Source organism: Eurypyga helias, unplaced genomic scaffold, assembly GCF_000690775.1.
Source record: "Eurypyga helias isolate BGI_N326 unplaced genomic scaffold, ASM69077v1 scaffold24734, whole genome shotgun sequence".
NCBI lineage: Eukaryota > Metazoa > Chordata > Aves > Eurypygiformes > Eurypygidae > Eurypyga > Eurypyga helias.
In genome coordinates this window covers 3,539-29,340 of record NW_010245995.1, presented here as the reverse complement: position 1 = coordinate 29,340, position 25,802 = coordinate 3,539, and the positions used below count along the sequence as shown (strand labels likewise).

The 25,802-nt window shown below is 45.2% G+C and overlaps 1 protein-coding gene across 1 annotated transcript; it reads right to left on the bottom strand.

The window, feature by feature from the left end:
* Positions 1–3,596: 3,596 nt before the first annotated feature.
* Positions 3,597–25,453, bottom strand: LOC104508588 (unconventional myosin-X-like; the record flags this gene model as incomplete). The annotated part of the gene is made up of 14 exons (XM_010150264.1): positions 3,597–3,677; positions 4,381–4,489; positions 5,983–6,065; positions 6,962–7,030; positions 10,624–10,716; positions 11,175–11,241; positions 13,418–13,518; positions 14,195–14,337; positions 18,064–18,186; positions 19,036–19,165; positions 20,550–20,653; positions 23,245–23,329; positions 23,976–23,989; positions 25,329–25,453. Coding segments are annotated over 14 exons (1,327 nt in total), but the record flags the coding sequence as incomplete, so codon positions are not given.
* Between the last annotated feature and the right edge of the window lie 349 nt (positions 25,454–25,802).

Sequence of the window (25,802 nt, the reverse complement as noted above, 5' to 3'; positions counted from 1 at the left end):
TGCCCTTGCTGTAGCTCAGCAATCTTCCACCTCTTGGCATGCTCGGGAGAAAGTTCAAACTCCACATTTACCAGCTCTAAGCACCCCTTTCTAAAGCTTCCCAGGCACAAGCAGGTCTGCAGCACACACACACTCCACACAGGCTTTAACACTAAGATGCTGTGAGACTGGCAGCCACCCAAGGAGTGTTGGCTACAAAGGGACAAGAATGACTGAAATGATTCTTGGTTTGCAGGAACCAGTGCGGAGACACCAAATCAAGGATGGGGAACACTTTAATGATGTAGCGGAAGTACGGCTAAGTGATGAAACCTTCTTTGTTGAACATCAGTGGAGGCATGTGAAGGAAGGCCTTGCAAACCTCAGGTTAATATGTCCTTCCCACAGCAATGGTCCATGGTTTCCTTGGTTGTCACACAGGGTTCGTAGCCCAGACTACCAACTTGGCTACCACCTCTCCTCTGAGAAGGGGAGAGAGATTTTGCTCTCTAAGAAACATTACAGTCTACTCACTCATTAAGAAATGATTGCTCAAAGCAACAAATATCATTATCTGATCTCCTGGACAAATTAAATGTGAATATTCATTTTAATCGCTTCCAGTTCCATTGAAACCCTGGAAATACTTTGAACTACTTTTTTGAAGGCTTAAGGGCAAATAATGTAAGGCAAGTTGCTTTGATGGATCACCATCTGCTCTGGATATGGACTGCATACACACTGCTTAGAAATGCTGTCTGCACTGGACACTCTCCATCTTGGAATACTCTTTGAGGAATTTACTGGAGTATGTGGAAAGTTGCAATAGGGACAATTTCTCGCTCCCGTATGTCTGTAGCAAGATACTTCACAATGCTTACATCTATTTTTGTGTCAAGCTGTTTCCAAAGCTTGGAAAAATTCAGACTGAAACACTCAGCTCCCTCCCCACTAAATGAAAGATAATGGTACATTTCCAGCTGGATGTCTGAAGGGGAAAAAAGAATCCCAGACTATACCAGACAAGAGAGAAGTGTTAAACATTCACCAAAGCAGAAGCAAAATCTGAATTATGCAAGTGAGGAGAAGCATTTGGATACCTTTTCCTAGAAAACGTATGCTAGCATCTGGGCTAACTCCACAAACCATCAGCTGAGCTTCCACAGCAGAAGGCTGTCACACATCTGGTGATCTAGCTACCTAGTCACAGTTTAGATATACCCAGCAGCAGCTCACTGCCTCCTGCAAGAATTTCGGTTAGCTAAACAGAGGGAAATATCTGGCACAAGAGGCCAGAGTTAATGGCAGACATTGTAATTGCATGCAATAGCATCCATGCTTGTTCTCCTTGGATGCTCAAATTGGATCAGACACAACAAAATCAATCTGGCTCGGTCAATGAGAAGGAGTTCAGACAAAATCAAAAAGCCTTCTACATCTCTAGGTGCATAATATGGGAAATATTTGAGATGCTATGGGTCAGCGGCATAGTCTCATGTCTTTAAAGGGTCATCACTACTTTGCCCTTTCTACTGGCTTGAATCTCACCAGCTGCAATCGCATTCCCTTGCAGCTGAAACAAAGCCATACCCTGCCCCACAATGATCAAGTACCTTGGTTTTACCCAACTGCCATTCCTTCTTGCTGCTGTCATAGGTCTGAAGAAAGCTTGCACATACAGCTTTGCTGTTGTCTGAGAAACCTGGCCCCTTCACAAGCATCTTGTACCTAAGAACCAAACAAAATCTCATGAGATTATGTACGACAGTAACTCCCCCCAATCTCTTAACTCTAATTATCCTCCTCCCATTAGTCCTCCTTCCTCTGGGACCTCCCTTCTTCGTGTTTGCCTTCCAATTTGGAAATTTCCATCCCCCAACCTTTATCTGTTCCTACCACACTGGCAATTATTGTTGCAATCCCAGTAATAAAATACAAACCCAACAGCATTTTTCAGTAAAGAACAACTAACTTTTTGAAACACACGCTTTCATCGGACACAAGTTATTTTGTTCAGTATAGGGGTGGCCTTTAATGCTCCAAGAGACAAAGGAAGCATATAGGGGTGGCCTTTAATGCTCCAAGAGACAAAGGAAGCAATGTTCAATGGACCCTTCTAGCCTTAAACTTCAAGAATTCTTTTTGATGCAGCTAATTAAAAGAAATAATCACTCTTTCCAATATTAATCATCAGCTATACTGTCCATTAAAATTTGATTCAGCCTGAAAGATTAAAGGTTCTAAGTATGATATTTTCTTTTTACATATTATGACCAGCTGGGTTTCACAGAATCACACAAGCAAATCTGTGGCAAATCTACAACAAAAAAAAAAGGAACATCTGGCTATTTTTCTGTTCTGACTATTACCCTAAAGACAAGTTTCCTAAACATCTTCCAAATCTGTCTATGATATGGGCAATAAGGGCACGGTTAGAAAAACATCACACTATTAGAGGGAATAAATACATCTTATACCTTGGGGCTGTTACTGCATGGGGTACAATGACAGCAATTACCTGCTGAGAAAGTCCTGGAAAAGGCGCCGTATAGGGAAACCTGCTCTCCGAACTTTCACCGTCTCCAGCATCCCTGAATACCGGAGCTGATTTAGCACAACATCTGGACTGAAGAGGTTCGGTGCCTACATAACAATCCAGATTCATAAACAAATAAAAAAAGAGACAGAGGAAGTGTCGATCTTGGTGTTCCTTCTTTGCTGACTCGAACAGTGACTCTTTCTCTGAGTACAGACAGCCACAGGTTGGACATCCATTTCTCTGTAGAAAGTCAACCCTGCATATTTGGGCATGCCAGGTAAAAAGCGGGAAGTTGGGGTGAAGGGGAAAGCAACCTCACAACACCACACAGTGCGGAACAAGGGACGAAAGGTTGTTGGGCAGATCCTGGAATAAAGCAGTCTGCAGACTGCTGTCATGGTCAGATCACGGCAGCAAAGCATGAACACATACAAAATGCAGAACTCTGACTCAGTTCTTTTTGCAATGTCTCTCCAGTCAAACTGGAGACAAACTGCAGAGTTCTTTTCCGGCATAAACCCCTCATCAGCCTTTCCTCTGCCATATCACACACGGTTTCAAAAGAGACAAAGACAACGATGGGTTCCAGAGCTCCCCACCCCATCTAGTTAGCAGCATACCCTCATGTGACAGTCCACAATAGGAGCAAGAGCCAGCCAATCTCTAAGGAAGCGCCCACTGCCTCAGAGCCAGGGATCTGCAGGAGATGCTTCCTACTGCACAGGCCCTGTATTCCAGAACACATTGTCTACAGGCACCACAAGCAGGAGCAATTGCTGCTTCACCACAGCTCTGGGCTCTGCACTAGCCTGCTTCACCTTCCAGGTGTCATAAGCTCAGAGAGATGTGGGAATGGCTATATCATATCATCCTCAGCATGCAGCCTTTTCATCCGATTACCAGGAGGGTTTAATTTTCCTCAACTGTAAAACAACCAGACGGAAAAAGGGAAGAAGAGGGGGAACTGCTCTTATCCTCAGTTTGGAGCCTGACAGAGGCATCTGTCAGGCATTTGTGCAAGTGAGTGCTCAGGAAGGTCTGTGTCGCATGCACACATTTTGCTGGAAGACAGACTTGCCTTTTCTGTATTTGGTTTGATGCAGCGGATGAAGAATGGGTTGGAAGTACTAAGCGTGGCCATCAGGGAATGGAGAGAATCCTAAAAAACAGCAAGACAAAACCCAAAGGATCAGGCAGTACAGGAGGGAAAGGGGTTACATTTGAGGCAATAGGGTGTTCATGCAGCCCTCCCACTCCTACTGTCCTTTGACTCTGCCTACCAAAACTTCAATAACCCAGGAGATCCTTCCCTAACCAGAACACCCACACAGTTGGTTTACTCAAACGCTTTACACGGCCATCCTTGTGCTCAGAGCTGTATAGCCAGTCTGAGTTATTTTTACAATAAACTTTACTCTCAAATTTAACTATAGGAAACTAAAACTGTGAAACTAACAGAAGGTTTGCAGACAACCTAGGGGGGTGAGATTCATACCTACAAGTTCCCCCAGTATGGTTTTATTGGAATTGCCACTATACTTGTAAAAGATGTGGCCTAAAAGGACACATACACTTAGCTGAAACACTAAACCAACATGAAAGATCAAAGAACTCAAGAACTTCATCTACTTAGCAAAGTATTCCATTCCCCTGCCACTCTGCTCAGTCTTACACCAGTCACAGTTTACACCAGACAGAAATCCTTGGGGCAGTGGCACTGTCTTTTTTATGCACTAAAACATTCCTGCACATTTTCAGTGCTGGACACAAAATAAGGATGGATGACTCCTGTTGGCTGCAGGCCTTGCTTTACCCATCTGCTCCTCCCCAGAAGCCTGCTGCTCTCTTGGAAAACATCCTACCCTGAACTGGGAACTGACAGTTGGTCTGCGCCTCTGGGTGCCCATCTTCAGTGTCTCCTCACTGCAGCGACTGCACACCCTTTCAAAAAGGTCATAGATGAAATCCAGCCTAAGGGAGAAGAAAAGAATTACAGAAGATGCAAGACACTCACCACCTGTGAGAAGACAGCTCTCGGTCTCAGTTACTGCCCCGTCCCAGTGTGAAACACCCCCTTTTCCATTCCCGCTGTGCCATAGAGTGGCAGCAGGAAGCAGTTCAGCTGGAAATTAATACTTTCCCTGTGGCTGCCCAGACCCTGCGGGCTGCCCGGTATGCCACAGTTGGCTGCAGAGCCATAAGCCCCATCTCCCACTGCCAAGCAGGATATTACACAAAGGAAAGTCTCCATTCTGCACTGGCTAGGACACCTCCCTCGAGCTATATGCCCCCCAGGCGAAACTACCTTGAAGGTGCTCCAGCTAGACTGCGCTGTCACGCCTCTCCCGACCTCGCTCTCATGGCCAGCACCCATGACAGGCTCATGCAATTCCAACCACAGCCCTTCTGTGACCAGAGGACTTCCAGAGCTGCCCTCAGCATAGGTCAGCTCTGGGCAATCTTCCACCGTTTGGCTACTCCTTAGACATTGGTGCTGGTTCTTAGGTAACAACACAAAGCTCTCCTGCATGTCTTGTGCCAGCTTACGGTTATGCCTGCTTCTAGCAGAATTTCCCTTTTTGGCTTGTTGAAAAACCCAGAGCCCTTCTATTACACTGGACAACGGTGACCACAATTTTGGCTTCAAGCCCTCTGTAAAATGTTCCCCGGGTGCCACTGTCCCTGTAAGGCAGCTCACGCTCTCAGCTCCCTCAGGTTGTTTCAAGGCTGCTCACAGTGCAAACTGCAGCAGGCTTCAGAGAAGATGCAGTTCTGAAACAGCCTCATCAGGCTGCAGCCCAAAGGCAATACACATGCACCATACTGAGAGGCATGTGGTAGTTACTACTCAAAAACTTCTAGGGTCTGTCATGTTATTAAATGCCTCTCTCCTCCTGCTAGGCCTCGCCTCTCTCTTCCAGACCTTGCTCAAGGTCAAAGTCAGCTCATTTCTATAGGGACATGTAGCAGCACTGGGATATAGTATTAGGGGCCATGCCTGGCCCCACAGCCAGGGCTCAGTCTGGCTCAGGACAAGGATGGAAGATCTACACTAACAAGCAGGCTGGAAAACAAGCAGCCTTTGTACAAAGGCTGGCATCTGACAGTATGGCAAAGAGCCTTGACTCATTCAGGGGCAAATCTGCCATTGTTGGGACAGGGAGGTACGAGGAAGAAGGGAGAAGAGAGGAGGTAGAAGACCAGCATTGCCCGGAGGGATTTCTGTCATGCTTTTATAGCGCTTTTCAAAACTGGGACAACAAGAGCACTGATTAAATCTGTGCCTCCTCTGACTCTTCCCCACTCTCCTTTCTTTTGCCAAGACACTCAAAGAGAAGAATGATAAAGAATGATGCCTGATGCTCAGACAAAATCAATTGCTTTCCATGGCCTGGTTATTACATGAACGCAGCGTAGTCCAGCCCAACAGATGTGGCCGCCTCACAAGCGTAAAGGGGGCGTACCTGCTGTCTTTCAGCATGTTTAAAATGTCATCTCGAAAGGTGTCTCTGTTCTTCTCCAGAAAGCCTCGCACATCATAGAGCACCTGCAACACAGACAGAGCCACTACAACAGTGCAAATCATTAAGCACTTGGACGTTAACATGCCAATGTACAAGGCCTCCAGCAGAGCTACACAGTGACACCACAGGCATGTGCCAAGATGCAGGCTTCTGGGGTCAAAGAGCTCCAGAACTCCACAGTTACCAGCAAGGAAGTGGCTTTGAGTTATCAATTAAAAAAAAAACCCAAACCCACAAACAATCCATCACCACCAACACACCACACCCCCCACCCCCCCCCCAAATCAAAACCAGGAGCCAAGTGAAACAGCTGCAGAGGGGGGAATGTGGGGGGAAATCCTTCGCAAGGTGTGAGCTACTCCTTTCACTTCAGGAAATACCAACTATGCCACCCAGTGCCATGACCTCCCAACCACCAGTGTGCCGCAGACAGGATTCCAGGAGGAGGTGAGCCCTTTTTACTGTGCAGGTGCCCTCCCTTGACACACCTCCATCTGCTCCATATCCCTCCACAACAAAGAGCAGCATTTAACCTTGAGCGACTGGAGACCTTTTCCTTTTTCCAATAGGTATTTAGCCTTTTTCCTCCTCTTCAAAAGTCAAATTTTCCTGGTAACTTTTACTTTGGGTTTTGTTTGTTTGTGAATGTCCAAGAAAAGACAACATGAATAACAGAAGTAAAGAAGAGTTTATCCCCCAAACAAAAAGTTACCTGAGAAACAAAAAAAGTCCAAGCTGGAGAATATAGTACTGGAGAATGAGATGCTACTTTGAGCCCATCACACTGCCTGCCCTCTGGTACGGGGCACTAACTGTGCGAAAACTCACAGCTGTGAGAGATATTCTTGATTTTTGGAATCTAAAATCCAGACCTCGAGCCCAAGTGCAAGCATCTGACAGATACACCATGAACACCTACCTCCCCAGCGTAATGTCTTATGCCAAACTGATGGTCTGTTACCCGAGGCTTCACATAGTAGTGGTTGCTCTGAAATAAAAGAACAAAAAGTCTTCTTTTTGCCAGTGTAAAAATAATGCCAGTGTAAAAATAAATAGGCTCAGTGAGGAACTCTGCCATGACTGTGACAATGCTGGATGGGCAAGGGCCTTAGCTGTAGCAGAGCCTGACCACATCTGCTGTAGTTATCTGCAGCTACATTACAAATACGTTATTCCAATAAGATGGAAAAATCCAGCCCTTCAAGGCATTTGTCATGTGAGCAAGGGCTTCCAGCATCAAGGTTGGGCAGGCATGCCATGGATGAAATGTTAATTCTTGCATGTCTGACACCCAAGGAGACTGGGCTCCACACAAACCATGTGGTGCAGGATAAGGGATCAGGATGCAGGGAAGATGGCAGCTTGGCAGAACACCTACATATCTTTTTTTGGTCAAATGAAATACCACACCGATCTCCCGTCTTCCTCTGTATTTCATCATTCTTTGCATCTCTTTTCCCCTTTTTCAATATTAATTTTTCCTTTCTCTTACAAGCTGTTCTACTCTCATTCTCCCCTTCCTTTCTTTGTTCTACGAAAACCTTTAACAATGTGAGAACAGCCATGGTGCTTGAGACCCACAGTCCATCCAGCTTAGCGTTCTGCCTCTAGCAGTGGCTATGAGGGCAGACTAAGAACAAGGCACGTAAATTATACCTTTCATCCTATTACTCTCTCAAACTCCAATTATTTCAATTACTTCCATCTAACTAGTAACCCCAAGTGGATTTGTCTTTGAAATACTTGCCCATTACACACCTGAACCCATGCAGACGTCTTGAGTGTCCTTTCACAGAGAGCTGTCAACCAACTGGAACTACAGCTGGTTGGTTTTAAGCCTGGCTTCCATTAGTGCCATCTATCTTCTTTGGGCCTTGTGTGACTTTTAAATCCATCGCATCCCCCCTAAGTCATCTTTTCTTGACACTGCAGGGCCCCTTCAACATAGTTTTCCATGACACTGAAGCTGTCCCAGACCTGCTGTTTACCAGATATAACCCCTTCTTGAGTGGAGGGGCCCAGTGATGTACGCTGTTCAAAGCACAGGTGATCCGTGGATTATACAGCGCTGTAACAATGTTTTCTGCTTTTATTCCATTTCTTTCCTAGGAATTTCTAATATCTTATCTGGGTTCTTTATTACTACTGAGCGCTGTGCTGATGTTCCCATGGAATGCTCCATCACAGCCTCTGTCTGGATCTTGCTCCTGAACAGCAGCAATCAGCTCAGGGCCCATCATTTCAAATGTGGAACTGGGACTGTTTTCCTTCAGGCACACCATTTTACATTTACCTACAGTGCTTTTCATCTTCATTTTACAATTCTATCAGTCTCAAAGCCCCTCACAGTCCAGCCTTGTCCCGTGAATCACCATAAAACTGCCACCTCAGTGCTCGTGTGGGACAGTGTCTTACAGACCATTGCTGTAACTGACCATTTAAATTGTGTGAATTTGCCCAATAGGGAAATAAGGATTACAGGCCTATAATTTTCTAGAATTCTAAAAGTTAAAATAATTTCCCATCTTCTCAGACAGAAGTACTAAGAAAATTTTAAGTCAGATGTTGCACAATACTGTGAGAAATTCAGCTCCCTCATCTTCAAGTTTTCTTAGCACTGATAATTTGTTAGTGCTATTGAAAACTTTTTGATTGCCTTTCTTCCTCTTCATATTGACCCCATTTTTTTGCTCTTCCCTTTCCCCAATTCAGTCACCTTTTTCCAGCCACAAAGTCCCTCTCTTCCACTCCAAACATGACTGTTACTGGTGCATGTGGATTGGCACCCTCCTCTCCCTCTCTACCAAGCCCATATATTTCATCCATGCCTACAACACTTCCAGTTCTTTCTCCTATATTGTTCCTCCCCCCAGTTGCATCAGAGGTCATATTCTCTTAAATCCCAGCACTGTGCTTTTCCTCTATAATCCTACTGCAATCCCCAGAAAACACAGAGAAGAGAGCTAGTTCTTTTATAAGGTGCTTCAGGCTTTGCAGCAACACTGGCTGGATGCCTGCCAGTGCTTTTCCAGCCAGCACTTTAACTGGTACAAAAAACACTTTCGCCTTCAAAAAATGCAACCTAGAGCACTTCATCATTCCTCCCTGCCCTCCAATTTCTCCACCTCTTCCACCTCTGTAAGGTCCCCAGGGTTCCACTACTCTCCCCTCAAAGCAGACAAAGGTGAACTGTGAACAGTTTTATGAAAAGGATACTCAATGCACAGAAACCACCAAAAATAGCAACCAAAATTTTGTGGGGCATAAAGGAATGCAAAATAATACTGACAGTCTCATGATGCTGTACAATAAACCACAGGTACCTTCTCACCAAGGGAACTGCATTCTGGTCTGATTTTTTATCTCAGAAAAGAATAGAGAAAAGATGTTGAGGGATTCAGAGACAACAGCAGAAAGAGGAGCTTTGAAATTTCTTCATTTGGAGACAAACTGAAGAGGTTGGGACAGTTCAGAAAGAAAACTAAAAATAAGTGAGGTATGAAAAACATTCTTAAGTTCTGTATTAAAAGTTAACAAAATACCAACAGCAATAAAAAAGGTAAATCAGGTATTCTCATATACCTTGACCTCTAATACAAGGGAAAGCCACAGCAGACTAAATTGAAGGCATCAATTTAAGACTAAAGAAAGGAAATATGTCCACAAAACTATGTGTAAATAGTCAACCAGAAGTCATTGCTCTTGTATCCAATTTGTAGACATGAGTATTACTAGCAGAGTCAGAAAAAAATCGTGAAAAATGAAAACATCTGCACCTATTTCAATTAAAAAAAAAAGTTGGATAGAGGACACAAATTTATATGTCTTCAGGCTTGGATGAAGCCTGAATTAGAGGACTAGGAAACATATAAGCTGACAATGTTATTACTGAAGTAGTAAATTATTCCATAAGTCCATGCTACAGGGCTTAGTTAGCCTTGTTTTCAGTCTATTTGCTATTAAGAACAACAGAGTGTTGGCTGCACCAGAGGCAGGGTAAGAGATGGCTACAGTGATCTCACTGTGGTTTCTGTGTCCCCAGGATAACTCTCTGACCTGCATGAAAAAGCCCTTCTACTCCCGTGTCCAGAATACAAGAGGAGGAAAGAATTTAATTAATTAGGAACAATAGAGAGCTTTCATTAAAAGTCATGAGGCAAAAGCTGTCCCCAGCCCCAGGAGACAGATTTGATGTGCTCTGGAGCAGACTCCTCTGAGTCAGCTGGCAGGGGAAACCCATGCACAGTGTGCAGACGCATCCTGTGCCTGGGGTGCTGCCTCGTGTCCCATCACAGACCAGCAGAACCATCCCATGCCACAGATTCGAACATCCTCTACCCACAACCTGTGGAATGCACACTCCCTCTCTCTATATGCACAAGAGACCATGCGCAGGGTTCTTCACATGTTACTTTTGATCAGCGCAGCCTTATGAAAGGCTGGCAGGTTCAGGCCTAAGGCATTTTAAATTTCCTGCACAAAGCACATATTTTACATCAACAAACCCTTCACTTTTGGTTTTGAAATGCTGATGGGGCTAACACACTGATCATTTGCCTGCCAGGTTATTTCTTTACTTACCATATGCTGGCTGTGAAGTTTTTCCAGAAGGGTGTTGTCTGTGCCTTTGGGGAATCGACTTTCTTCATTCACCAAAGCCAGAAGACCCAGTTTCTACAGCCAAACAAGAGATGGGCTTTTACAGTCGGCAGAAGCTCTGACTACACAGCACCAAGCCAAGAACTGGAGATCCGGACAGCACATTGAGCAATAACCCCTGTGTTATACCCAGCAAAGCTTGAGCTGAAAGCAGAATTCTGGCCAGTCAATGAATTCAGCAAGCAGAACATAAGTGGTATTATTTACAAAAAATTCACATTAAGGTTTTACTTAAGTGTTGCTCCCTGTCTAAAATTACGTCACCCTCCTTAAGCTTACTCTCAACAATAAGCAGAGATCTGCTTTACTGAGCCAGGACTATGGCTAGAACAGCACATACTTTTGCCAGGTCACAATGGGAAGAGTATGCAAGCAACTACCTGCTTTCAGAACCAGGCAACACCGGGGAAGGTCTCAAAACAGTCAGCAGTCCCCGCTGTGATCCCTGGAAACTGTCACAGATAACTGCTCACCTTCTCAATAAGGTCCAGGCACTCTGCATTATCCATCCAGTCAATGGCTTCCCAGTTTATCCCTTCCCTGACAGTCAAGAACAAACAGAACAAAGATGTGAAATGCAAGATCCAATGCCTCGAGGTGCAGGAGAACAGAAGCAGCTGAGCACAACAGCTGTCCCAGGAATCAAGATGATGTGCAGGAATTAGGCTTCGTCATGGCTGAGGAAAAAGAATAGGACACACAATGCACTGCTAACACAAAGAGATGGAAGTAAGAGACAGCCTTTCTTCTCCATCCCAGTGATTCAGACTGATGCTCATCTTGTAGTCATTGAGCAAATTCCACACCAAGAACTTAGAAACTAGTTGCTGTCAGCTGCTCTTCCAGGAACGATGAGCATCAGCCCAAATGGTTGTGATGTGGGACAGTCTGCAACACAGCTGCGAGTCAACTGCTGACCCACCAATCTGGAAAGCAGGCCTGAAGCACATCTGCCAGAAAACCCAGCCACAGTTCTTAGCTCCACCAGAAGAAGAGACAGGAGCAACTTTTCAGGGAGAGTTTTGAAGAGGACGACCCAGGAAAGTGTTGGCCTGCCATGCAGGGGACCTACAGGGTGGCCCTGCAATTTTCAGAATGGGAGCTGATGTAGGTACAGTAGTGTGACAAGCGTGCTTTGAAAATCATCCATGAAATTCTGTAAATCTGTGCTGGTATGTTCTCTCTCACCACCTGCTTATGCTCCTGTAATACAGGCCGTTTCTGTTTTCAGAATTCAGAGAAGCCTGGGAATAACTCTTGCTCAGGAATCCAAAGAAGACCACAGGCTATGTGTGAAGCTACTTACTGATGTTCTGATACAGACGCCTTTCAAGTGAAGGATAAGGCTTTGAAAATATTGAAGCTGTTGTCTACAAACCCTGCAGCCTAGGCTTCATACTTGGAGGTTCAAAGCATTTAGAAACCTGTGTGCAACAGTTGGAAGCAACAAACTGGAATAATTTCTGAAGAAGGGAAAGAACTATCTATGCCCCAAAGGAAACAGAGTATCTTATCCACTAACAGCAAAAAATATCATTTCACAGTGTTTCAGATTTTTGTAACTATGGGTGTCAGAGAGGCTATACATTTTTACAAAACAACCTCTTGGATTCCTCCTTGGAGCAGAGTTTTCTGAAACAAATCAAATCACAAATGAATCAAATTGTCTTTAGTGCCACACACCCCTTGTCTAATCTAAGGATGAAATACACAGAGCTACTTACTAAACCTGAGGAAGCAGAGCTGCTACTGTGAAAGATGAGCTTTAATCACATCACCCTAGAATAACTTCATGAGTAGTCAATAATAAAATTCTCTTGTTCTTCCAAAGTTCAGCCACAGAACTTAAACTCCTATGTAATCATCAGGAAAAAATCTTTTGTCACGATGGTACCATTCTTAACACAAGCTTCCTGCAATGGTGGAATTGGCCCGAGAAGTGAGTTCATAAATAGCCTTGTAGTTTTGCAATCTGTAGGATTTCATGAATTGCCTATTCAACTGTCTCCCTTTAGAAGGCTGCTCTCATTTGACCTCACTGACCCTATTCAATTGCTTCATTCACAAACATAAAGGCTTCTGTTTCAGAGCAAGAACTGAAGTATTTGTCACGCAGCCTTCTCTAGAAGCAGAAATACTCTAGAACATCCCAGGTGCTTCACAAAATATAATGCAATATGAAGCCCACAGAAGAGAAATAGCTGTGCAGAAGGCCCCATGCTCTTTAAGCTAAGGAAACAGCCTGATTTAAATCTCCTTGCTAAGGAAAACAGCCCTTTTCACAGCATAGGAATCTCTAGGACACAAAGCTGTCGGGTATCTATCCCTCTATCTTTAGGGTCTTCACTCTTTGCACACCAAGATTCCACTCGCGTAACACCACCACTACCTTAGGTAAATCATGACTGAAGTCAGTAATAAGGCCAGTGACCATGTGTTCTAAGGGGTTAAAGCCCAAGATCTTGCCATTCAGCTGAGAGACAGGAGAGAATCTGGGCTTTCTAAATACTACAGGGAGAAAGCTTTTGCTTGGAGACCTATGCTGGCAAAGCACAGGGACCATGCTTACAGAGACACATCCACAGTCAGGGTTGCACTAAGGCCCAGCCGCTTCCCCTGCCTTAGCAGTAGGGACTGGACAGCACAAAGGAGCAATAATGCCCTCCATTCTACCAACCATGAAAACAATAAGGGCCCCACTCCCTCCCTTTGTCACCTGTTGTACTCCAGCTGCTCCAAGGAGAAGATGTGTTTGTTGAAATATTCCTGGAGTTTCTCATTTGCATAGTTAATGTTAAACTGCTCAAAGCGATTCACCTGTAAGAAGAAACAAAGATTATAAAACTTAATGTTCTTCTCCCTGGGCTCTTAAGGAATCTGTAAAAGCAATGGGGAAGATGCCAGGCCTGGAATAAAGCCAGAGAGAGGGGTGGCAGATGGATGTGGGGAGGTCCACTAGCTCATGCAAGATTAATTCAGTAGGCCTAAACAGTAGTAAAGGATGCTAAAGACAATCAAATTTCTCTTCTTCTTAGGAAGAAAGAAACATAATTCCCAGTGTTAGGTCACTGGGCTTTCTCTTCTGTGAAATAGCTGAGCAGTCACTATACAGCTGCTCAACATACATACCTCATCAGTTGCAATCAGAAGCATTACACACAGTGATTCTCAACACAAGGCAAAACAGATGCAAACAAACAACGTGCACGTAGGGGTTGGACATTTAATTTATATACAAGTCAAAAATTCAGTATTACCTGTCACAGCACATCTGCTTAGGTCACAAACCAGACCTTGAACATCAGCCTACATGAATGCAGGTGGCAGAAATGGGCAGCTAAATATACCTTGCTACTCACAGAGGGAAGTGTCGGTGAAAAAATCCCAGAATGCCCTACGCTAATATAAATAGGGTACAAACCTATCTAAGTTCCTTCCTACATGCATTGACATCTCCAACACCAACCCACTCTGCAAAAGACAAAATCCTGACCTGAAAGTTCTCGAAGCCAAAGATATCCAGGATGCCCACAGACTTAAAGTTTTCCTTGCCTTTGATCTTCGTGTTAATCTTGCTAATGAGCCATGAAAAACACTGGGAATACAGCGCCATTGAGAGGGAGTCCCTGGAGTCAGCTGCCTGTAAATGCAGAGAGAAAAAAATGAGTCACAGGGAGAAGAGAAGGCATGAGGGGTACTACGAAGCTCTATGGGACTTCAGGTTCATCCACTCCTCTTCAGATGTCTCAGCCCCTGTACTGGTTGTGTATGGTGCAGTATTTATATGTACAGTCAACATTCAAGTTTGCAAATAGCCCACCCACGCACAGATGTACCATGTCTGACCTTTGGGTAACTGAACTGGAGAGGCTGAAGGAAGTAGAAAAATCACTGACATCTTTTGGAACAAGTGCTGGGCAGGGAAGGTGGCAAAATACCTCATGACTAAGCCCGCAGCAGTCATTCGCATCACCTGAGCCCACATCTGCAGTGACAGGCAAGGTATCTCGGTTCAGTACTCCTAGTAGAGCTGTCAAATGGGTGTCTGCTCGGTTTTTCAAAAACTGGTAGTGCAGGATTAGTAAAGTACTCTGTCACCAAGTTAGCCTCAGAAATCCCTGCCCCAAAACTGCCCTGCAAACAGCACTATCTTACTGGAAGCCAGGGTAGACTGGCCAACAGCCAGGAGACAAACCCCAGAAGAGCACGGGTTGAGAGACCTTTCTGGAGCTGACCCAACATCCCATGCAGTGATCATAACCAAGTGTCAGAGGTGGAAAAAATAACTTAAATTGTGATCACTAACAGACAGTAGGTAATTGGGTGCATGTAAGCATATGGATGGATGTCTGAAAAGGAAATTTTGAAATCTCAAGCACAAGCCGGCTACTTGATAGCTGTAGTAGGAACGGACTGGTTGTAAAGTTTTGATAACACCTGGACTAAACAAAAGTGGCACACCCTAAATCCTCCAATAAAGAGATATGAGACAGAACCACAAATTAAGAGACGGATGGCATGCTGTCCTGCCACACATACACTGTTTAGACTGGGAAACCAAGGCTTGGGGTTCTGAAAAGGAGGCCAAAAATCAGGGTTCCCATAAAGAAGACATGATCCCAGAGAGTGGAAAAAGGGGCCAGAAAAGAAGGTGACAAAGATCTTGACTGGAAGAAAGATGCTGGAAGTGGGGAAAGATCCTGGAGATCAGACACATGGAGACACATGTCAGGGTATGCCCAAGGACCTTGGCTGGTAGTTCCTGATACTGGTAACTGCAAGGAGCTCACAACATGAGCCAACAAAACTTTCTACCCAACTCTCCTGAAGAAGCAGCAATCTCCCTGCTGGGAAAAGAAGCTGACATCTAATGAACATAATGCTGAGGGATGCAAGTATGCGAAATAATCAAGTAGGGTAAAAACCATAATCTTGTCGTTTCATAAATAAACCACAATATCTAGATGAACTGTAGGTGGTTTACTGCCTTGCCTGTGACACCAGGGCGATTCTTTCAGTAGGCCTGACCAGCAATGACAGAGATGATCTAAATGCACCCTCATCCTCGTCACTTTTGCAAGCCCAAATAACATGATCTTTCCTGTTCTGCTTTGCTAATAGCAGAGGCCAACTGCCTCTGAACCCTCCCAGCCCCTCTTAGCAAGCTCATGAGGCCCAGCCTGCAAGATCCTCCTTTTCACCCAATCTCACTGGTTTTCTCCTCCCTTCTTTTCCTGGGTAGTATCTCCTCTCCAGCAGCCCAAGGCCTAGGATGCACAGAAACCTCCCTTCTCCACAGAAGAGAACATTTCAAAACACGGGTGCACATGCCTTTTCTGGGCACTTCTTCTCTCCCTCAGATGGTCTGTCTTATTAGTTGGGACAGAGCATGCCCTCAAGGCCCTGCCTCTGCGGTGTCTCTGGCTACACAGTAAGGTGGACTCATTTACCAGGAACAGGACCTCCCCTCCCAGCTGTAAGCAAAGCTGCTTTCCCCACAACAGGGCTCAAATGAGATTCTCAAAGGCTCCTTTCATCCTCCCAGCTTTGCCCGCCTTCAGACCAGTTCATCCATTCAGCCCACTGAAATGTCAAAGCTCAGAGGGGCAACAAGCCTGTTATGCAAGGAGAAATCCCTGGCAGCTCTAGCAATGCGTGCCTGCGACAACAAGTGGGAATAGGTGGGCACAGTACATGAGGGCTTAAATGGGAACAGTCTTTACAGGCCCCGTGTCAAGTGCGACAGGTTCACTAGGGAAGACAGCTGAGTAGTAGCATCCACTTGCACTAACAATATCTTTGCAGTCTTAGTAACACACTGGGCTGCAAGCAGTAAGTGTAGGGTCCAGCACTCGCACATGTCAGGAACAGCTATACTACGAGGGAAAGCTGTGTTCGGGGAGACTCCTGTAAATCCTACAACTGCTCACTGTTTCTCTGGACTGCATGGAGTGTCTCTGGCACTGTTATCCATCCCTGTGCACTGACAGAGAAAGATGCAGCTTATTTAGGACAGACAGCTGAGCAGAGGAACTGTGGTACAGGACACTGACAGTATCTGCTACAGACTATAGGCTGAAAAACAACTATCCCACAATTTTATTGCAAAAAAAAAGGTCACAGGCTATGAAAAAAAGATACCATTTCTTCAAGGCCAAGCTTAGTTTGTGATATATTAGCAGGTGTGTTCGCAGCAAGAAAAGAAGCAACTACTCTGCTGAAATGAGCCCTCCTGAGACTCCAGCTTGAATACAGTGTCCAGTTATAGGCACTCCACTTCCTAAGAGATGTGGGAAAACAGAGACAGAAGAGGTTTAGAAAATTACTTATAAGGAAACATTGAAGGAACTGGATTGTTTAGCTTAGAAAAGAAAACACCACGTGAAAGACTTCACAGAAGCGGAAGCTTATAAGGTGGACAGCTGGGATGTCAAAGGTAATCTAAATATGAGGAAAATCTTTTCAGCTCCAGACTCTGCTGCAGCTAGGGCTGGATACTTAAAGAGGCTGTGAAATTCCTTCCATGGGAAATCTGAAGGAAAGTTAGATAGACATCAGTCAGAGAGAGCCTAGTAACTCTGGTTTCTCTGCCAGTGTAGGGGTTGGATTGATAACCCTGTGCAGTCCATGCCAGCACAACGTTTCCATTACAGATGTTCATTTGGCTATAATACAATGCTTATTCCATCCCAGTAATACTATTTCTTGCTTCCCACTGTCTTGAACTTTATTAATGAGAGAAGATTTTCTATGTGTGCACGGACCTGAAACACCAAGAGTGCCCTCAAGTGATCAGCAACACCACAAGTTAAAGTTAGCAGGCACAACACTGTAAAGAACCACAGAGAAATGTAACAGATAAGCAGGACTGGCTCCAGCATGCCTAACAGATTCAGTAGATGAGAACTATGTATCAGTTTATTTGGTCCTCCTTTCTGTTGTATGGATAAACAAAGAAAATACTGTGGGGTAACAACCTTCCATCTAAAGGTTTCGTGGTAACTGTCTGCAAGCTTTTATCTCCCAGTAAACGCAGCGTAACGAGGGAGTTCTGCAAGGTAAAAGCATGCACACATGCAATGACTACAAAGCATGTGATGTACCTTCTGCATGGCACGAGCATGACCAATTCCTGGCTAAAATCAGTATTGTGCGTTGCCATTTGCAAGTGAACTCCCTTGTAAAGCCTAAAAAGCAGAGTCAACACTGGGACCTGAACTACCAGTAAGGGCAAAATATTTGAGACAGCTGAGCACCTAAGGGATGTAAAAGGAAAGCCTAAAGTGGAATGGATGATACAAGAGGGATACAGAGGGCCTGGAAATGCAGAAGCGGCAGAAGCAATAGCGCACACTAGGACACTTACCTGCTCCACAGTGAGAGGGGAGCTGATCTCTTCTCCACGCAGAATCATGGACCTCTGTGTCAGTACTTCGGAAAGCTGGAAGGCGTCCAAGCCCAGGAGGTCACTGGCAATATTCAGCACTAATAACAAAGGAGGGCACACATTTTATTCCTGCATGGATCGCCATCACTCACGGGGGATCCATAGTCTGCAGCTCAGTGAGGAAATCCCAGGGAAGTGACTAAGTCCCACAACAAAACACACTCCCCTTTTTTAATTCTCTTTGGCATACCCAAAGATGGAAGCTCAGTATCCAGTCTGAGGCAGGCTCCGCAGCTGTTACAGGCCACAGTGGGACACGTAAGACAGCCTTTCTGCTGACAACAGGAAGAGCAAAGCCCTGTGTAAAGCTCAGCACCAGCAAAGTATTTATTGAGTGAGAAGGTATGTTTTCCTAAAGGCACAATAGTGCAGTCTGAACGTGGGATTGCTACACCTCGATGTCAAGAAGAGAGGCAATTAACTTAAAGACTTGAAGGACTTGTAACATCTATGTATTGCTGCCATCTGTTTATGGATTCACTTTACCAGACCAGCTCAGACTGGATAACTGTATAGAGTGCACACTAGCAGATGCTTCAAAGGAAGATGTGGGAAAGTCTGTACAGACTACTTTCATCTCAAACTGCTCCCTGTTCCTATTTATTCCTGCACCTTCGACCCAAAAGAGAAACTGTGAGACTGTGGATTCAGTCTGAGAGTATCCAGGAGAACAAACGGGTAACAGGGCCACAGCTCAACTAAATCATACCGGTGCTCTGGAGCCATGCATCCTGTGGTATTGCTTTTACAGGGTTAAACTGCAGGGAATCTGATGGTAAAGGCACTGCAGACCAGTACAGCAGAGGCAGAAAGGACAACGGAGGGAGCTTTGTTGGGGGCCTTATGGGGTTTGGCATGGCCTACCAAGTTGCAAAGGTCCCACTTACCCACTTTTGTTGTAACCTGGGCCCCGCCAGCTGTCATGAATTCAACGTTTCCCAAATGAAGCGTGCCAGAAAGAAGTTTGAAGATGTCTCTGATTTCTTCAGTGCTGAAGTCCATCACCTTCATGGCAGTCTATGCAAAACCATACAGCTAAGGTTGGCTGTACGTACAGCCACAGTACGCTGCAACCACCACACTCATGCCCAGCCCACGCAAGATGTAAACCACAGAATTATAGTCATCATGAACCAAAATGAAACTGGGGATGGCACATCCCCTCTCTCAGCTGTATATCTGTCAATGATGTGCAGGCTCCCATTCTCTCCTTCATTTACCCTTTAGATAGTCCCCATCTAAAGGCAGGTGGGCATTTGCCCTACCCTCACGCTGGACTTTGCTGCTGCCGTTGCCTGTGTGTCACAGGAAGAATGTGTGTGTTTGTGCCTGTGTGAGGAAATCCTTCCCTGAACGCTGGCAGTGCAGGTTACAGATGTTACTGCACTGCTTCCACATTCTGCCTTATTGTCTTCCCTGAAGGACAGATCCATATAATTTACTTAATTTGCTCTGATCCATATAACCTCCTTAATTTAATCTAGTTTAGAGAAGTAAAGATTGATGCAGCAATGTTTAAATCCGGGCTTTCACCATTAACTGCTAGAAGGTTAGAAACAGATAATGAGGAAGCATGGCACATTCCCTCTGCCTTAGTGAACGCATGTGTGCCAGGGTTCTTGGGGCATAAATTGACTTTGAGAGGTAGGACTTAGTTTTCATGCATTCGCCCTGTCAGTGAGGCACTCCATGGTTTTAGCTCCCTTCTTTCCTTCAGGCCTCTCCTCAGCTGAAGTATAAATCCCACATCGCCACTGAAACTTCTGCTGTACAGGAGACATCTCCTTCCCTGAAATCACACCTAAGCAGGAGCTACTGAAATCCTAAGCCAACTCTTCTCCCCTTGCCTATCTGGTTTCACCTACATTATTACAGCCCTCAGGCTGATAACCACTTATCAAACAAAACACAGATTGCATATTCCTCCTGCTAAACCCATAACCTCTGGTAAAGTTACAGGTGTCTATTGGAATCTGTGTGGTATTCCAGAATATGCCATTTGCACAGGTGATACAACTTCACCAGAACATTTCTGGAGAACACTACCCTCAGACCAAAACTGTTCCCCTTCTAATGGCCAGCGTGAGTTTCCTGCACCAGGCCACCTAGAGGGGTCCCAGGAATCATTATGGGGTGGGTGGTGGGATTCATGCTCCCCAAAGTCTCCATCATTCTAAATTATCACTCATTCTTGACACTTTTTCAAATTTGCCCATTTCTGTACACCAAAACCACTCTCCGAGCCTTGTTTTTACCATAAGCAGGTAGAGCTGAGTTTCAGACTAATTGAACATCGAATTTTGGCTTAGGGCAGACAAATTCTGCGAGATCTAGAGCCTGCAACACGTTTAGCCCATGAGATTGTGCCCAGAAGTTCAGGAGGAGTTAGAACAGGACTCACCATGACCTTACTGAACATGTCTAGGTCATTCAAGTTCTCATCAGTCACACAACCAGACTGGTTCAAGTAGCGGTAAGCCTCTGGCTCAGAGAGGGAGAGGCTCTCTGCAATGGAGGAAAAAGAGGCAGGAGTAGAAAGACAACAATTTATTTAGCAATCAGCCTTCTCATTCTTACTCCCCCAAAACAATGTGTATGTTTAACCTAGGGAGAGCATCTGAACAGATTCCATATCCCTTAAAAGCCACACTTAGACAGTGAATGCTCTGGGGAAGGGAAGAGGAAGGCATGAGGTAACAAAGCTTGCTGATGGTATGCAAAATTATTTAGAGCAGTCAAATCCCAATGTTGTGATTTAACCCCAGCCAGCAACTAAACACCACACAGCTGCTCACTTACTTCCCCCCGAGTGGGCTAGGGAGAGAATACGGAGAGTAAAAGTGAGAAAACTCGTGGGTTGAGATAAACACAGTTTAACAGGTAAAGCAAAAGCTGTGCACGCAAGCAGAGCAGAACAAGGAATTCCTTTACCACTTCCCACCAGCATGCAGGTGTTCAGCCATCCCCAGGAACGCAGGGCTCCATCACATGTAATGGTTACTTGGGAAGACAAACGCTGTAACTCTGAACATCCCCTCCTTCCTCCTTCTTCCCCCAGCTTTACATGCTGAGCATGATATCCTATGGTATGGAATATCCCTTTGGTCCTGGCTGTGTCCCTTCCCATCTATCCAAACAGTCCTTCAAGGCAGGAGAAGGTGCTGGTTTTGGCTGGGACAGAGTTCATTTTCTCCACTGTAGCTGCTATGGGGATGTGTACAGGGATGTTTTCATTATTGCTGAGCAGGGCTTACACAGAGTCAAGGCCTTTTCTGCTCCTCACACCACCCCACCAGCGAAGAGGTGGGGGGTGCACCAGAAGCTGGGAGGGGACACAGCCAGGACAGCTGACCCCAACTGACCAAAGGGATATTCCATACTACATGACATCACGCTCACCATTAAAGCTGGGGGAGGAAGAAGGAGGAAGGGGTGGACGTTCGGAGTGATGGTGTTTATTCTTCCCAAGTAACGGTTACGTGTGATGGAGCCCTGCTTTCCTGGGGATGGCTGAACACCTGCCTGCTGGTGGGAAGTGGCAAATGAACTCCTTGGTTTGCTTTGCTTGCATGCACAGCTTTTGCTTTACCTGTTAAACTGTCTTTATTTCAACCCACGAGTTTTCTCACTTTTACTTGTCCTATTCTTTCCCCCATCCCACGTGGGGGGGAGTGAGCGAGAGGCTGTGTGGTGTTTAGTTCCTGGCTGGGGTTAAACCATGACACCCAAGCTGCAAAGTCACAGAAGAATATTTCAATACTGAATTGATTCAGGAAAACCAAACGAACAAAAAAACACCCCAGAAGATTAAGTTCAATCTCACAAAGTATACAAAAAAATAGTCTTAATTATACACATACAGTAATGACCTCTAAATTAGGTATCATCACTTGAGACAGAGTTCAGAGAGTCACCGTAAGATTTCTGAAGACATCATCTCAGTGCTGAGCAACAGTCAAACACTGAACACAGTTCAGGTCCTTTGGTTTTAGAAGGAACACAGAACTAAATATAAAAAGAGAATTAGGTCTCTGTACATGTTGTAGACCTGCATCTTAAATACTCTCTGCAGGTTTGATCTCCCATTTCAAAAAGGATAGAGGAGAACTAAAAGATCTATGGAGAAAGGAGACAAGGATGACCAAGAGACAGAAATACACTACAGATGGGGCAAGTGAAGCAGCCTGGGACACCACCTTGGAAAGGGAGATGGGGAAGAATAGGAGGGATCTGCTGAAGGAAATAATATGGTTTGTATGCTTTCTTTAACTACTTGCTGATAACCCTGGTCCCCACTATTTCCCTTTGCTTTAGATGGATCTCTGAATTGACCCACGTGGCCATCCCTACAAGAACTCCCTAGATCTGAAGCCCAACTTCCTTCCACTCTGTGTCAGACACAAATCTGCCATCTGATTATTCGAACACACACAGAACAAAGGCATAAAGAAATTCCCCAATCCTTCAAAACCAGAGTGCACCTGTAACATGTCCCTGTCTGCCTATCTGACCTCTTCCCGGGGCAGGTACACACAAATGTTGTTAAGGGGATGCTGCACTACAAAGAAGATTCTTCCACAGCCTGAAGCTGCCACGTTTTCTGTATACCCTCTACCATGTACCCACCTATAAATCCTGTGTTCGCATACCAGATGTGTTTTGAGTCTAGTCCTGCCACTACATCACGGTCTTTCTAAGTCTTCTCTCTCCTATTACCTATACTGAAGGTTTGTTGTAAAAGTATGTCTGTCAGTCCAACTTCTGAACTCCTTGAACAGCTCCATCAGCATCTGAAGACTCTTTACCCTTCCTTTGCCCCAAGCCAGTTTCATTACCTCATCCCTCTATACCCCCTCTTCACTTTGCACAGACTTTGCCTTTCAGCTCAGAATGCCTGCAGTGTCTCTTCTCATACAGCATTTCCACCACCCTCAGCCTCTTTCTCTCAACTCCCCTGTTTCCCATGAAATCACCATATGCCTTCAGAAAAAGTTATATATCAAGTACCTGAAATATCCATGCTATAGTTGACTGACACCTGCTTCACATGCTGGAGTGAAAAGAGGACAGAGCCATATCCCAGAAAATGAAATTACCTTTCTGCTCCCCACTCACACCAGCCAGTAGAGCATAAAAGATGTGGTAATTCCTCTCGCCGGGGTTCTGGTGTACCACTCTGTTCTGAAACAAAGAACACAGGAGCAGCCAGTAGAAAGAGATCACAACTTTTGGTTGCAAAGACAAAGAGAAGACATGCATGTAAATCTCCAGGGCCAATGCACAAGAGGGGCTTCTTCCACCATCCTCCAGTGACGGTGTTGTCTAGGCTCTATATCAAGATCCTGTCGTGTGGGTGTGCAGCTGAACACATACAGACCTCTCTGAACTTGCTTAGGGAGTGCGTGCATGGACAAACCGAACCTTGTCAGTTCTGGCCCTGTTCCCCAGTGAGTTCCTGAGTCTGAAGTAAACTGTGTTAGAGCAGAGATGTCTCCATCTGGAGTTGTGCCCCCACATTCCTCTCTATGGAACTGAGTTTCCAGGTACTTGTTCTCTCTCCCTTTCCCCGGGGTAACAAGCTTTTTCCTTGAGTCTCTTTGTAACACACAGTATTTATCAAAGACGGGAGAACAGGCTCTGACAAATATAGAACAAACATTGTTTGCACCATCCTCTTCCTCAGCTGGGACAGTTGGAGTAGTAACACCTAAAGAGCTCATGTCTATGTGGTGTGACGGAGGCAGCATCATCCAGCAGGAGAACTGGCACTGCCCCACGACACTATGAGGAGAAGGCTCACCCGGCAGTCAGTAGAGGTGATACCTACCTTTTCCAGTAAATCTGAACAGCATGTTAAGGAGAAAAGGTTCAAATGACATAGGCATAGATGTTCTGGATGACAGGCAAAGAACTTTCTAGACACATTAGGATGAACCCTGTAACAAGCTACAGATCATTAAATAACTGAGGCGTTGGGAAGTGGACAAAGAGTGGTTCCAACCATCACCTCGGATCCTCCTCCCTACTGCTTGCACAAGGAGATACTATGTGCCAAAGAGATGTTTAAAAGGGCAGGGTCAGATAGAGCACAGGACCTGCACAATGGTGAGGTAACCCAACAAAGGATGAGCCACATTAGGGACACCTAGAAAGATTAGAGTGGCCACCCTAATCTGGAAGCCTGTATTGCACACAGCAAGCCTTGCATCAGTTCCCATTGCTTCTGCGAGAGACTGCAATCTTTAATCTACCAACAGCACAAAGAGCAGAGACTAAACAATCCAAGCCTGTTATTTACAACAGTAGTAAATTCATTTGTCTGCTACTCTAGTGGAAATCGGTGTGGTTTGCAGTCATCATCAGCTCTGAACATCAACATCAAGATACTTAGCCAGGATAGCTTTAGCTGCCTCATGCAGACAAGAGATACATCAAAGCCTTTGGGAGAGGAGTACATGGGCATACAGAGATGAAAGTGGTCATGGCACAGCATAATTTGACTATATACAGTCTTCCCTGTCCTTGCTGTCACTGGATCAGGCTCCCTGGGGAAGTGGTCACAGCACCAAGCCTGTTACGAGTTCAAGGAGCATCTGGATGATGCTCTTAGTCATATGATTTCATTTTAGGTCATCCTGCGAGGAGCAGGGAGTGGGACTCGATCCTTATGGATCCCTTCCAACTTGAGATAGTCTATGATCTTATGATTAGGGTTCCAAGGTCCACTGGAGATGGGCAGCCCAAAACAGGGAGCCGTAACTGACCCTCTAAATTCCTGTTCTCTTTCACATCCAAATATTGGGCAGAATATATTGATTCTTAGCTTGGTTTCACTTTCCTAAGTCATGAATTGTCAGAGCTAATAAGGGAAAAATCTTCTGGGAAAAACACTCAACATCAGGGATCGGCCTAGGTAGCGAATTCTAGGGATTTAAATATCAAGTGTTATGATCACCAAAGTGAAAAGTCAAACTATGTCCCTACCTAATGTAGTGTACCTAGACAAAAGATTTCCAGATTTAGGTGCTGCAGAGCCACAAAACAAACACTTCTTCCCTCTTTAAGTTTCCCAGTGAAGAAACCTTTGAGAAATGGTGATGAGGCATTTCCCAACCCACTCTCAGCTCCTCCTCATCTTCACTCACTCCATCTGTTTCTGGTCCACTGAAGCAAAGGATACAATCAGTTACTCGGCCTCCCTGGATGTTTCCATGTTGAGAGAAATGCAGCTGGATGAACTTGCCAAAGCGGCTGGAGTTGTTGTTATAAACTGTCTTGGCATTTCCAAAGGCCTCCAGGATGGGGCTGTGGAAACAAGGCAATGAAGATTTGACTGGTGATTTCATATCATCACAACAAAGCTCGTGCCCAGCCTTTTCCCATTCGCACAGCGTGCACTGCCATGTGAGATTAATTTGTTACAGCACCAGACTGGACAATCAGGAAGAGCTCAAGGGCAAGGAAGGATGGCAAGAGCCATTTGACACACTGCTAGATAAATTTTAAACCTTAGGGATTAGAGTTAATTAAATCAGTCCCCAGTCAGTGTGGGCAGCTGGCATTCACGCTGTCGAGGGCATTCCCCACCAATGCGGCTTCAGGAAATGAAAGGTGGCAAGACCCAGGTCACAGCAGTATCCCATGAAATGGGTCT